This window comes from Quercus robur, chromosome 3 (genome assembly GCF_932294415.1).
Source record: "Quercus robur chromosome 3, dhQueRobu3.1, whole genome shotgun sequence".
NCBI classification, from domain to species: domain Eukaryota; kingdom Viridiplantae; phylum Streptophyta; class Magnoliopsida; order Fagales; family Fagaceae; genus Quercus; species Quercus robur.
The window spans coordinates 2,354,667-2,370,306 of record NC_065536.1 but is presented as its reverse complement, the minus strand read 5'-3'; the positions used below and the strand labels follow the sequence as shown (position 1 = coordinate 2,370,306).

Here is a 15,640-nt window from a genome sequence, read left to right as displayed (position 1 = left end):
AAAAAAAGTTTCATTATTTCCATATTTCGTAGTTCTATACACCAACTAAAAAAAAGGGACTTCTCAACCCAAAAAAAAAAAATATATATATATATAAAACCAAAATAATCACAAACAGATAAGCATAAGTTTATATATATTACTAATATTAACCACATCACACAAAGTGACAAAGACAAAGTTCACAAGTTCATATATATATATATATATATATATTACTAATATTAGCCACATCACACAAAGTGACAAAGACAAATTTTTTGATAAAACCAAAACAATCAGACCAAAGACTTTGGTCAATTGGTCTTAGAAAAAAGTCACTTATGACTTGCCAAAGACTAGTCTCACAAATTCATAATCACAGTTAACAATACTCACAAATGACAAAACAGTGACTACCAAAGACTACTCTCACAAATTCACTATCACAATTCAGTACTCACGTCCTACTGTCCTAGTGGTCCCACTTTATTTCTTTATAGATAAAACCAAAACCAAAAAAAAATTTACAAACATTGAAACCAGTCCACACAATCACAAAAAGCCACAAACAATTACACAGTAATCAATACAAAGCCACAAACACAAACTAGTCTACGGTCCACACATGACACAACACACCAGTCCATAAAAAGCCATAACTCACAAATACAACAGTCAACACAGTTCATAAAAAAAACGTAGAGGGCAGAGGGCTAACCGGCTAAGGCAGAGCAATATAGCAAAGACAAAAAAAAAAAAAAAAAAAAAAAAAAAAAAAAAAAAAAAAAACACTTGAGCAAGGAGAGAAATTTCTTAGATTTACCAGACTTGTGTGTGACAGTGATTAAGGATTTGAGGAGGAGCAGTAGCAGCAACAGTCTGGATTTGATCTGAGGAAAAGAACATACAACAGCAGCAGCAGTGTTGGAGGCGTTGATGAGGTTGAGTGGAGGAAGAGTGAGGTTAGGGTAAAAATTTGAGAATTGTAATTTAGGTTTTCAGTCCATATTTATTTTTTATTTTGTAGTTTTTAGTTTGTTGGTTATATATATATATATATATATATATATATTTCTTTTTGTGTGAGAGTTTGTTGGTTATTTTTTCAGATTACATTCGTATACCAATTATTTTATTTTTATTTTTTATTTTTGGGGGGGGGGGGGGGGGGGCTATTAGAACGAAAATTTAATATACTAGCTATTTATTTATTTTGGGGGGGGGGGGGGCGCATTGATTATAATAAGCGTGCGTTTGGCATTGATTATTTTTGCCAGTTTATTTCATTATTCAGCTTATTTTTTGTACTATTTATAAGTCCCACTATACTATTTCAGCTAACTTTTAGCTATATCTATAATACTTTCAGTAAAAAAATTTTAGTTTCAGATAAAGAAACTGTTCTCAAACCGACACTAAATATCCATTAATTCAGATATCCACTTAATATTAAAATGTATGAACATCAAATTTTCTATGGATTCTCAACTAAAGAAAAAAGAAAAAAGAAAAAGAAAAAAGAAAGAGTGAAATTAGAAATCTTAAATAATAGTTACAGCCATAGGTAGCACACTGTGTGTATGTTTGGCATTGATGAAAGTTGCTAGTTTATTCTACTATTTATTTTATTGTTGCTACTATTTATGGGTCCCACTGCACTTTTTGATACTATTTATGGGTCCCACTGCACTTTTTGATACTATTTATGGGTTTTACTGTACTAGTTCTGCTAACTTTTACTTTTATTTACCGTACTTTCAGCAAAAAGTTTTCAGTTTCACCAAAATAAGCAGATCTTAAACAGACCTTGCATTTATGGATAAATTTAGATGATATTTATCATTTTTTTAATAGGTAGCACACTGTAAATTGGGTTCCCATTATACAAAAATGCTAGCTACTTGGTCAAGCATGCTAAACTAAATTGTCACCTAAAATGGGTTCCCATCAATGCATAAAAGCTAGCTACTTGGTCAAGCATGCTTAATCACGCGTTTTCCTACTTGTTCCCGCAGGCAATAAATGCTTAATAATAATAAGTAAATTGAATATAAATATAATTAAATATTGAATAAAAAATAGAAAGCAATTGAAAAAAAAAATTTTAATTTTTTTTTGCTACAGTCAATTTGAAATTTTTTTTATATATAAAAATTACGAAAAGGCAATAAATATAAAATTTTACTATTGGATCTCTTGTATTTTATTTCTATCCTTTCCAAATAGGGACAAAAAATAAAACCAAAACGTCATGTAAAGCCAGAAGTCAAGAACCCAAAATAGTAGTAAGAAAAAGATAATGAAAATTTCATCGACTTAGTCTGCAAATTAAATATGTATAGTTATTTTACCTAGCCATTGCCAGTTTGACATCCATGAAAGTCAAAGAAGATAAACGCTTGACCACCCACTCCAAAACTTGTAAAATAAGAAACTGCTGGTGGAGTGAGCCAAAGAAGAGACTGTTTCCTCTTTCTTAACATGGAAACCCTCAAACTTAGACAGCTTCAAGTTTTTCTTTCTATGCAGCAATACACGTTTTTGTTTTCTTCTGCCAGACTCAACTTCACTAACTTCTTTCCTATAAATGCTTGGCTAACATCAACCTTTATATTCATCTCCTTCTTGCTTATAATATTCTTCTTTACTCTTTCTTAGCTCTTTTCTCTCAGTCTTATTTATTCACTCTTTACAGTAACGGGATATTTGGGTTGTAGAGTAACAATGACAAGCATCAAATTTTGCTTGGTTTTCCTTGTTAGCATGTCTTTGATGGTGTCAATGTCACTGGCGATGCCATCACTCAATGCGGGTTACTATCAATCAACTTGTCCTTCTGCAGAGACCATTGTGAGAAACGCTGTGAACAAAGCTGTGTCAAGCAACCCTGGCCTTGCTGCTGGCCTCATCAGAATGCATTTTCATGACTGTTTTGTCAGGGTATGTTAGCACTTTGCAACACCAATTAACTTGTTATATGTTCACTAGAATCTGTACCTAAATTTGCACTCTTCTCCTTTTCCTTTATTTTCCCGCTAAAAGAATATACCATATAAGCTACTTAATTACTAAGCTGTTAGAGTTAAATCTTATTTTCAATGTTATTTATCCCAGGGTTGTGATGCCTCTGTTTTACTTGATTCAACCCCTGGAAATCCAGCGGTGAGAGATAGTCCAGTCAACAATTCAAGCTTGAGAGGCTTTGAAGTGATATTTGAGGCGAAGGCTGCACTTGAAGCTCAATGCCCACAAACAGTCTCTTGTGCAGACATTATTGCATTTGCTGCTCGTGATAGTGCTTACAAAGTTGGAGGCATAAGTTACAAAGTTCCATCAGGACGCCGTGATGGTAGGGTGTCACGTGAAAATGAACCTATTGATAACCTTCCACCACCTACCTTCAATGCTCAGGAACTCGAACAAAGATTTGCGCAAAAAGGACTTAGTCTTGATGAAATGGTGACACTTTCTGGTGCACATTCTATAGGAAGGTCACATTGTTCTTCTTTCTCAAAGCGATTATACAATTTTAGTGAAACAAATCCACAAGACCCTTCAATGGATCCTATATTTGCTAGAGACTTAAAGACCAAGTGTCCACAAAATGCTGGCAATGTCGATCCAACTGTGCCACTTGATATACTTACACCAAATAGGCTTGATAATAAGTACTATATAAATTTGAAGAACCACCATGGCTTATTAACCTCTGATCAATCTCTTTTGAGTAGCCCTTCAACGGTTGGAATTGTCAGGAATAATGCAAGGCAAGGAGAAATATGGGCTTATAAGTTTGCAGCAGCTATGGTGAAAATGGGTTACGTTGATGTGCTTACAAGAAGTCAGGGTGAGATCAGGAAAAATTGTAGGTTTGTGAACTAGATATTATAGGTTTATTGGTGTGACTACTAAAGTTATTTTGTATTATTTTCTAACATTAATTCCTTATTCAATGTTAATTCAAATGTAAATTCATTCTTTTGTATGTTTTTGAACAAATTTTGTTGAGAAATTAATGGGATAAACTTGTATTCGTCGGATGTTACAAAATGTGCATAGCTCTTTTTACCACCTCTTTTTCATTGCTTTATTAATGGACTTTTTTTTTCATTGCTTAATTTACAACCTCTTTTTTTTTTTTTTTTTTTTTTGGGAAAAAAAATCATACAAAAATGTGTGTAGTGAATGTAACCCAAAGAAACAAAATTATTTGAAAGAGTTATTATCCAATAGCTGACTCTAAATTAGATTTTGATTTGTTATTCAACTAAATTCAAGATTTTGATTTTTCACTCAAGCAAATTCAAGATATAAAAATTGCAGTTTTCTTTCTACCCTGTTCTTTTATGTACTCCATATAATAAAGGATTTCAAACCTAAGTTCTCCCTATTTGGAGAATAAGACAATAATATCGAGCTCTTGATAGTTCTCCCTCTTACTTTGGCACTTACGTTAGAATCGCTCAATTTCATTCACTAAAAAACAACAGAGGAAACTTTTAATTGTTCAGAATTCCTATTTTATTGAATCCGTACCAACCACTGAATAGTGAATTATGTGAAACATTAAATTTAGATGATGTAAATCCTTTTTTTTAATATAGTTTTACTTTCAAATTATGTAAATCCCATTTTAAAAATGGGTTACTTTGAAACATGTTATCAATCATGTTGTTTATATAACACAATTTCTATGATGACCAGGTAAGTGACTTGAGGTCTAGCCTTAGTGTGATAGAAATTTCCTTTAATTAAAAGTAATATGTCCTGAGTTTGAGTACGGGTATTAGCCTCTTAAATAAATTGCCAAACAAGTTGTGGGGCTTAGCCACACAAAATTGAACACCCTTGAAAGTTGAAACCACCATATTATTCTATTAACTATTATTATCACAATCCGTTTGTAGACAAACTCAAATTCACACCAAATTTCACAACATATTTGAATATTAATTTGTAATTGAATTCATCACATACATATGGGCTCACCATTGACAATTGATGAAAGAGTGAAATTGTTGTGCACTAATCACGAGTACATCCAAGCATATTGTTAAATTGAGTGTATCTATAAAATTTTTATTATTATTATAATAAATATCCATTAATTCAGTTATTCACTTAATATTAAAATGTATGAGCATCTAATTCACTTAATAATACCCCCTTTTAGGTTTTAAATATTTAGTCATAAATGTTTAGGTTCTAATTTTATTGTATGTTGGAAAAACCGAGAACAAAAATATGTCTAGTATAAGATCTTAGTGTCTTAGAAGTGTTTTAGACATTAATCAAATTGATACAAGTTAAGATTCAAGAACATACAAGCGGCAAAAAGAAGAATTTAGAAACTATCAAGCTCGACCAATCGAACTGCAATTCTGCAGATTTTTAAATTAGGCTCAACAACCCACGAAATGTTTAGAATTTGAGTCCAACATTGCTAGGTATAAATGGGAAACTTTAATACACATTTTTTTAAGTCTTGAGATACTCATGTGAGATCTGTGAGGTTCTGTAATCTTCTAACTCTACAAGCAGAGATCAAATCCATATTGCTAGTAACAGTGGAGTAAAGTTGCTGCCAAACCTTCAACTATCAAGCGTATTGAAGATCAAGGCATGAACAGGTGGTTCATGTGAGAACAAGATCCAGATCAAGGAAGTCTATGGAGTCAGAGCCTAGCTCGGTAATTGTGATAGATTTACTTACGTGAAGCATACAATTTTTTTCACCAAGTAAGACCAAAAGATGTAAAAATTAATTGTTCAAACTCCCCACAATATTGTTTTCACCAACGATTGAGCAATGAATTATGTGAAACATTGACTTTACATTAAACCAATCCTTTTTTTTTTTTGTTGTAAAGTTTTACTTTCAAATGACATAAATCACATTTTAAATAAGGTTTACATTGTAATATGTTTTATATAAATTAATTGCTATAAAGACTAGATAAGCAGCACAATGAATTAGAAGAATTTTTTCACTCCAATAAGGGGAGTCCTCCCTTCTTTCACAAAAGTTGTAGGCCCTACCATTAATCCCACATTGGGAACCACTCCTCCTGTTTGAAAAGAGAGGAGGAGTGAATAATTTCTCATGAGTTAGTGAAGGTTAAGACATGTTGTGGTTGATTGAATGTTGGTTCCTAAAATGGAAAAAGGATATACTGCTAGCATAGCAAAAACAAGTGTCTTGAGAAATGTTGGTTTCAAACATTTACATTGAACAACATTATATTAATTATAAATCAATAAAAAAGGTGACCTTAGTAACATTTTATTTATATTTTTTTTAATCTAACCAAACTACAAAAAAAGATTACGAAGAAATGTGTGAGAAACATTGAGTGGTTGAACTAAGCTATAAAAGTTGTCTTTTCACAACTATTCATTTTGTCTTTAGTCCACAACATAAAAGTAGGGATTTATAAGATGAGAAAGACATTTCATCAAACAGAGAATTGACTTTTTCCTTGGGATGACATATAAATGATCATCTTAAATGAGTTCCGATTGATAATAAAATGCTAGCTACTGGGTCAATGGGAGACCTATCTAGTTGTCATGCTTAATCATGGAAATTATTAAGTACTCTCTCCTACAATATGTGAATGGTAGATTAAATTATAAATTTAATAAGTAGACCTCATTGACGTTAAGTGAGAGAAGAGAGCATGTTAAGAATACAGAATAATACCACCGCACACCCTTGGTACGATGGTTACTCCATAAATATAAGTGCTTATGGGGTGTGGAGGGTAAGGGTTAGAGTTAAAATCTCCATGAGTAAGTTTTACACACATATACACTTAAATTATACTATGATAGAATATATATATATATATATATATATATATAAAATACTGAATAATTACTTGATTGTTTACTTGTTTTATCAATTGTAATACTATACATACACACACATAACATATATATAATGAATAAAAGAAATGAGATAAATAGATTTTTATAAAATATAACTGAATAGAAAAAGATAGAAATATATATTTTTAATTCTAGTTTCCTAGTGTATTTGAAATCTTTAAAGTAAAATGATCATATTCCCTAACTTTTTTCCTTTCACTCTCTTGAAAAACTCTCAAACGGTAGAAAAAATGGTGGGATCTACTATCCCTTTCAGTTCAGACTTCCATCCATTTCCTTGTCCTAATCAAGGTGTTAATTAAAATGTCATGAAAAAGTAGAACCCGTAAACAAAGAAGCTGAAAATTAAGCTAACTGACTTAGTCTGCATAAGATGCCTGAACGTTGGTTATATATATATATATATATATACACGTACGTTATTTTACCTTCTTACCCTCCCCATTGCCAAGTAGACATCCCTGAAAGTCAAAAGAACATAAATACATCATTACCCACTCAAAACCTAAGAGGCTAATAGGATGGAAAGATCTTCGAGTGAGCCAAAGAGGACTGTTTCCTCTTTGTTACCATGGAAACCCTCAAACTTAGACAGCTGCAAGCCTTTTTTCTATGCAGAAATACACGTTTTGGCTTTCAAAGAAAAACTGCCAGTCCCATCTTCACTAACTTCATTCCTATAAATACTTTGCTAACAACAACCTTTATCTTCATCTCCTTCTTGCTTAAAATATTCTTCTTTATCTGTTCTTTCTTTCTTGTTTCACTTGAGTCTTATTCATTCACTCGGTAGAGTATTGCGGTATTTATTGAGTTGTAGAGTAACTATGGCAACAACCAAATTTTGCTTGGTTTTCTTTGTTACTATGTCTATGATGGTGTCAATGTCACTGGCGATGCCATCACTCAAAGTGGGTTACTATCAATCAACTTGTCCTTCTGCAGAGACCATTGTGAGAAACGCTGTGATCAAAGCCGTATCAAGCAACCCTGGCCTTGCTGCTGGCCTCATCAGAATGCATTTTCATGACTGTTTTGTCAGGGTATGTTAGCACTTTGCAGCACCAATTAACTTGTTATATGTTCACTAGAATCTGTACCTAAATTTGCACTCTTCTACTTTTCCTTTATGTTCCCGCAAAAAGAATATACCTTATAAGTCACATAATTACTAAGCTGTTAGAGTTGAATCTTATTTTCAATGTTATTTATGCCAGGGTTGTGATGCCTCTGTCTTACTTGATTCAACCCCCGGAAATCCAGCAGAGAGAGATAGTCCAGTCAACAATCCAAGCTTAAGAGGATTTGAAGTGATATTTGAGGCGAAGGCCGCACTTGAAGCTCAATGCCCACAAACAGTCTCTTGTGCAGACATTATTGCATTTGCTGCTCGTGACAGTGCTTACAAAGTTGGAGGCATAAGTTACAAAGTTCCATCAGGACGCCGTGATGGTAGGGTGTCACGTGAAAATGAGCCTATTGAAAACCTTCCACCACCTACCTTCAATGCTCAGGAACTCGAACAAAGATTTGCGCGAAAAGGACTTTGTCTTGATGAAATGGTGACACTTTCTGGTGCACATTCTATAGGAAGGTCACATTGTTCTTCTTTCTCAAAGCGATTATACAATTTCAGTGAAACAAATCTACAAGACCCTTCAATGGATCCTATATTTGCTAGAGACTTAAAGGCCAAGTGTCCACAAAATGCTGCTAATGTCGATCCAACTGTACCACTTGATGTACTTACACCAAATAGGCTAGATAATAAGTACTATATAAATTTGAAGAACCACCATGGCTTATTGACCTCTGATCAATCTCTTTTGAGTAGCCCTTCAACGGTTGGAATTGTCAAGAATAATGCAAAGCAAGGTGAAACATGGGCTTATAAGTTTGCAGCAGCTATGGTGAAAATGGGTTACGTTGATGTGCTTATAGGAAGTCAAGGTGAGATTAGGAAAGATTGTAGGTTTGTGAACTAGATATTATAGGTTTATTGGTGTGACTATTGAAATTATTTTGTATTATTTTCTTAGATTGATTCATTATTCAAATGTAAATTGATTCTTTTGTAAGATTTTGCACAAATTTTGTTGAGAAATTAATGGGATAAACATTGCTCCGTAGAAGTTTGTCTTGAAAGAGTCTAGAACTGGAGGGCTCCATTTTTTCTTGACTGTGCTTCGATCCCTTGAAACTTTGCTGTCCAGAGCATGTAACACATTTTCAGGTTCCTTTGCACAGAGATGACACAGTGGATCGTGGAGAATGGTTCTCTTCAGCAGATTCTCTCTAGTGTGTAGAGAGTTTGTATACGATTTCCATAGAAATTGTTTAATCTTCCCCGGAGTTTTCAGTTTCCAAATGCCTTTCCAAAACCTTTTTTTTTCTTCAGAAGCTTCAATTTCATCTGCGGACAGAGTTGGCTTTTCCTGCAAAGCTTTGTAATCTGTTTTGATAGAATAGTTTCCCGAATTTACCTCGGGCCAAATGAGGATATTGGGTTGTGGGATTGAGCAGACGTATTGATTTTATGAGTTGAGCTTCAGGAGGATGGCCAAAATAGCACAATAGCACTGTTTACCGAAATATATATCAATTTACCATTCTTTTGAAAATATCTAGTAATGTAGCACTTTTTGGGTACTCGATTTTGGAGAACTCAAGTTTTCCATGGTACTCGAGTTCTATGAACTTGAGTTCTATTAAAAAAATTTCGGCAACTTTGAAGACTGTTTTTTCAAAGAACTCAAGTACCATGAAAAACTTGATTTCCCCAAACTTAAGTATCTAAAAAGTGGTAGATCTCTACATATTTTTGAAATAGTGGTAAATTGATATATATCTCGATAAACAGTGGTATTTGGCCATTTTGGCCTCGGGAGGATAGAAACAAAGAACAGTAAGATTAATTTGTATTCCACCACCCTGTATGTGAATCAATGAGAACATCAACAGTAGCTTCGGGTGAGATAAAATTAGGGGGGAAGTTACTTTGCCATCAGTTGAGTCCAATAGCCAAGAATCATAGAAAATCCGAGTAGTCTTCCCATCAACAATTTGCCATCTAGACTCTTTAGCTATAAGCTTTCTTGTGCGTAAAATACTCTTCCAAACAAAAAACCAGAGGAAGATTTTTCTTCAAAGAGACATTTGGAAAATATTTAGCCTTGAAAACTCTATAAACTCAAAGATAGAGCAATTTGGAAATTAAAACTCTATAAACACCCTACATAGATATACAACACGGAACACAATAAGCTTAGCCATAGTCGTTTTTGATCTTGAACAATCAATTCATGTTTTCATCAAATCAACTGGTTTTACATTTGAAACTCTAACCAAATATGTTATTTTAATACGTTAATATATAAGATATAGATTTGTCTAAAAGGTAAGGTAACTGTTCATCGCTTTATCTTTTGGTTGTGGAGCCAGGATTTTGATTAGGGGAGTAAAATTAAGATAAAATAATGAAGACAAAATTAATTTCAAAATTTTAAATTAATATAAAAAATAAAATATTTGATTAACATAGAAAATATAATATAAGTAAGTTATGATTTGTTTTTTTGAAGTCTTTTGGCTGAATATTGCTAAATCTGGAGTTTATTTGCGTTATAAGCACTGTTCCAAGTTATTTAGGGAAATGAGGAAAGAGAGTGAATTTCGGCAATGGTGTTGCCGAAATTCAACAAAAGTATGAGAGAGAAAGAGAAAAAGTGGGAGAGAGAAAATTTTGAATTTTGGTAATCACATTACTGAAATTCCTGCTGCCCAAACCTACTGATTGAAAACCAATTGTGACAATGCCATTGCCGAAATAGGGGAAATTTTTTTTTTTTTTGTGGCATATGTGGCAATGCCATTGCGAAAAATGGGTGGAAAAAAAAAATAATGGTTGCCGAAATCTGGGGAGGAATAAAAAAAAAAAATGCTACGTTCACAATATTTTTACCACATTTTCACAACAAATCATAGGTGATTAGTTATTATTAGTTCAAATTTGAATTTAACACTAAGATTACTTTTTTAATCTAACAATAACAACCTGCCACTTAAAATTTGTTGTATATTGTAAAAATTGTGTGCACATATCATTTCTTAAAAAAAAGAAAAAAAGAAAAAAAAAAGTGGAATGGATTTGTGGCAATGCCATTGCCACAAATCCATTCCACTTTTTTTTTTTTTTTTTTTTTTTAGAAATGATATGTGCACACAATTTTTACAATAATTTTACAACAAATTTTAAGTGGTAGGTTGTTATTGTTGGATTAAAAAAGTAATCTCAGCGTTAAATTCAAATTTTAATTAATAATAACTAATCACCTGTGATTTGTTGTGAAAATGTTGTAAAAATATTATGGACGTAGCATATTTTTTTTTAATTCCTCCCTAGATTTCGGCAACCATTATTTATTTATTTTTTTCCTTCCATTTTTGGCAATGGCATTGCCACAATTGCCACAAATTTTTTTTCCCCTATTTCGGCAATGGCATTGCCACAATTGGTTTTCGGTCAGCAGGTTTGGGTAGCAGGAATTTCGGTAATGTGATTACCGAAATTCAAAATTTTCTCTCTCCCACTTTTTCTCTTTCTCTCTCATACTTTTGTTGAATTTCGGCAACACCGTTTCCGAAATTCACTCTCTTTCCTCAATTCCCTAAATAACTTGGAACAGTGCCTATAAAGCAAATAAACTCTGGATTTAGCAATATTCAGCCAAAAGACTCTGTTTTTTGTGATTCGTTTTATTTTATTTTATCTCTGTCAGCTTCATTTAATTTAATTTTTTTATTAAAAAATTCTGGAAAATATTTTACAATCATTAATTCAAAATTTTTAATTTAAAAAATTTGAAGAAAAATAATTTAAAAATTTCCAATCCGGTCTAATTTGGTCCAATTCAGTTTATTTTGGTCAATTCGGTCCTCTTTGTCTATTCGGTTCACTTTAGTCCAAATTAGTCCATTTGATTCTATTCAGTCTTCTACAGCCTTTTGGTCTATTTTTTCCACTTCGGCCCAATTTAGTTTAACTCCGTCCATTTGGTCCAATTTGATAAACTTCGGTCTGTTTCGTCTAGTTCTGTCTAATTTGGTCTAATTCGGTCCATTTGGTTCACTTTAGTTCAATTTGGTTTATTCAGTCCAATTTAGTCCATGTCGGTCCACTTCCGTTCAATCCATTCTACTTCAGTCCATTTAGCATATTTCGGTCCACACACTTAAGAATGAGAAAAGACAAGTTTAGATTTAGAGTAATATGAATTATTTGAGTAAAATCAATTGTTATTATAAGATAAGTTTTGATTATCATGATAATTTACTCAAGTGAATGAGAAATTTTAACAATAAATTTAAAACTTATAAATTTTATTTGTACCAAAATAAATTAGAAAAATATAGGAGTAATGCATAATAATAATAATAGTTAGAACTAAGAAAAATATGAACCACTTCAAAAAGGAATAATATCAATCAAAAACACAAAAATTAATAAAATTATATATTTGTAAAAATAAAGAGATATAAATTACTTTTAAAAATTGTTTAATTTTTAGGGAGAGCAATTCAGTCCCCTCGGGTCTATTTGGTCCAATTCTGTACATGTCGGTCCATTAACTTCATTTTGGTCTATTCCATCCAATTTAGTCCATTTCGATCTATTTGGTCCATTGTGTACAGATTTCTAATGGATTGTCTATAATCCAATGCATAATTGTCTGGGAAATAAAAAACTATTATGAAGAAAGATGCAAGAAACACGGTTACACCAAAGTAGTAATTAGTCATTATGCCTTTGTACACGAAATCATCAGGCAAAGAACTTGTTATTTATTTTAGAAGAATCAGGCAAAGAAGTGACTTTTTTCCTTTTGGATGACATTCTAAACTGAATTCTCATCTAAAAATGACTTACTGAGATGACCACATAATTGGCTTTAGGCCGCTTGGACTCTTCTATTCTAAATACCTTCCACGAGCTACTTCCAAGACTTCAAGGATCAACTGAGTTTGATTTACGAACAATTATTCGACACCTACTGCCTAATGCTATCTTAAAATCTTGATGGAATTTAGTTTGAGTTATAACTAAATCATTAGAGGAAGTGTTGTGAGGATCCTAATGCCTTTGAGACCTCTCAAGCTTGTATCCTCTCATTTTTTTATTTAAAAATTAGCAAGGAACTCATTTTATAGACGACAAAACTTTTCTTTTTTTTCAGAATGAAGACATTAATTTATTTATTTGTTTTTTGTTCTTTGGGTGACCCTAGATGAGAATTTCTCAAGTAGCTTTTTCAGGCATGATCAGGGGCGGCCCAACATAATTTGGGGCCTAAGGCGAAAAATTTATACGGAGCCTTTAATATGTAAATATTAATTAAACAAAATTATTTAATACTAATCAAATTAAGGTTAATTTGATACATTAAATACATAAATAATACCAACTAGAATAATGTTAATTTCATATAGAAAATTGAATATCATAGTTGAATTACAAATATTAATAAAAAGAAATAAAAATATATTGCGATTGAAAAAGATACTTTATTTTGGATATAAGATGATGCATAGTTAAATAAAGTTGTAATCTAATTTTTAATTTTATATTTTGATTTTAAGAGAGAGAGATAGATATTATTTGGTGTATGGCTTTGTAGGATATTAGTTTACAAAAATCAAAGTCTCAAACTATCAGGGGAGATTAATCTATAATTGATGATTTAACACATTTGCAACATCTTTTTGAAATATTTTAGGGTTTCAATTGAGTTAAGGTTCTATTAGTCTTGTAATTTGAGAGTCTTAATAGAAATGAAAAAGAAAAATGCGCTAATTAAAAACATTATAAAATGTTCAAAATATAATGTGACATTGTCTCTCATTGATAAACTTCATCAATTTAATTAATGAATGTTTATATCAATTTTTTGTGATTAATAACATGACAATTTGTAAGTCAATAGTAAAATTTGTAGTATCCTTTGTAGGGAATTTAATCAAAATCCCAACTTGTGAGAAACAAAACAAATAGAGAAAACACACGCCAAAGAAAACAATCACACGCACAAGACAATATTTACCTGGTTCGGCAATTTTATATAATCGGCTCCTAGGATTCCTAATACAAATTGTATTAGGTCAATTCTTATGACCGGATTGGGCTTGGTTGGGCCTTATGGGCTTGTGGCAAAATTCAAGCCACACTAACAAATCTCCACCTTGGCTTGAATTGATCAAGCTACACTAGCAAACTTCTCCATCAGCTCCACCTTAGCCCTTAAGGGCTCACAAGCTGCAAACATCAACCACAATCCTCCATAACACAATCCCTCATCCCTGCAACTCATCCTCCTGTCCTGAAGCTAGAAGACCAATTGAAGTTGCGCACAGCTTCAACTTCTCAATAGTGACACCCTTTGTTAACATGTCTGCTGGGTTCTTAGATCCACAAATCTTCTCAAGTATTACTAGTTTATTTTCAACAAGATAACAGATAAAGTGGTATTTTGTTTGTATATGCTTCGACTTTGAATGAAAAGCTGAATTTTTGGCAAGAAAGATTGCACTTTGACTGTCACTGTGTAGAATGCCCATCTTCTACTTCTTACCCAATTCATCTAAGAAACCATGTAGCCAAATCATCTCCTTTCCAACTTCAGTTGCTGCAACATACTCAGCTTCTGTAGTAGACAAAGTGACAATCTTTTGCAGATTTGAAGCCCATGATATAGCTGTACCACCCAGAGTAAAAACAAACCCAGTAGTACTCTTTTTACTATCAATATCACCAGCAAAATCAGCATCTACATAACCCTACAGTTTTAAACTTACACCTGTAAAGCAAAGACATGTATTTGATGAACCCTTCAAATATCTTAGAATCCACTTGACTGCCTCCCAATGCTGCTTTCCAGGCCTACTCATGAATCTACTCACAACTCCCATTACATGTGCAATGTCTGGCCTTGTACACACCATAGCATACATCAAGCTGCCAATAGCTGAGGCATAGGGCACCTTGCTCATATGGTCCCTTTCTTCTTCTGTCTTCGGTGACTGTTCTTTGCTTAGTTTGAAATGACTACCCAAGGGTGTGCTCACTGGTTTAGCTTCATTCATGTTGAACCTGCTGAGAACTTTCTTCACATACTCTGACTGTGAAAGCTTCAATGTACCATTAGCCTTGTCTCTAATGATTCTCATACCAAAGATTTGCTTTGCAGCTCCCAAATCCTTCATTGCAAATTGTTTGGACAATTGCTTCTTCAGATTATTAGGGCCCGTTTGGTTATAGTTTTCAAAAATTGTTGTTTAAAAAGATGTGAAAATTGTGGTTTAAAAAGTGTTGTTGAAAAACGTATTTTTAGTGTGGATAAAACAAAAAAATGTGTTTGGTATCATGGTTTAAATAACATTTTTCAGTATTCAAAAAATATAAAATATGTGTTTGGTATGTGTGTTTTGAATGATAAAAAAAGCTGACCAAAGTACAAAATAAATATATTTTAAATTAGGAGAGAGAAGCCCATAAATATCAGGAGAGAGCCAAAACATTTAAAAAAAAACTGACAAAGTATGAAAAAGTTGACCGGCACTAGTGTTTGTTGTTTGAGATAATTACGGAATTGCCACTAAGCACTAGTGTTTATTGTTTAAAAACTATCTGGAGCTGATTTCAAAAAATGGGTTTTATAACATTAGTTTTTGAACAATGTTTTCCAAACAATAAGAACAAAACTGGTACACCAAA

General features: G+C 32.6%; 2 protein-coding genes across 3 annotated transcripts in view; both read left to right on the top strand.

Annotated features, from left to right (window-relative positions):
• The first annotated feature begins 2,624 nt into the window (after positions 1–2,624).
• LOC126716672 (peroxidase 5-like) lies at positions 2,625–3,967 on the top strand. The gene is made up of 2 exons (XM_050417602.1): positions 2,625–2,922; positions 3,097–3,967. Exons 1-2 carry the CDS (start codon positions 2,707–2,709, stop codon positions 3,862–3,864), a joined length of 984 nt encoding a protein of 327 aa, XP_050273559.1. The 5' UTR covers positions 2,625–2,706; the 3' UTR covers positions 3,865–3,967.
• Positions 3,968–7,574: 3,607 nt separating this feature from the next.
• The window catches only part of LOC126716664 (peroxidase 5-like), a 67,238-nt gene continuing 59,172 nt past the window's right edge, over positions 7,575–15,640 (top strand). The window contains exons 1-2 of one of the 2 annotated variants that reach the window (XM_050417595.1): positions 7,575–7,916; positions 8,091–8,467. In XM_050417595.1, coding sequence (XP_050273552.1) covers positions 7,701–7,916; positions 8,091–8,467 — 593 coding nt within the window. In that variant the 5' untranslated portion in view covers positions 7,575–7,700. The remainder of the gene's footprint in view (positions 7,917–8,090; positions 8,468–15,640) is intronic. The other variant, XM_050417596.1, reaches the window with a different exon arrangement.

What these genes read in the sequence shown, in the direction of transcription:
- LOC126716672 (XM_050417602.1), top strand. Translation starts at nt 2,707, where the DNA reads ATGACAAGCATCAAATTTTGCTTGGTTTTCCTTGTTAGCATGTCTTTG. An exon ending in TTCATGACTGTTTTGTCAGG is followed by an intron (nt 2,923 to 3,096) that starts GTATGTTAGCAC and finishes TATTTATCCCAG; the next exon opens with GGTTGTGATGCCTCTGTTTT.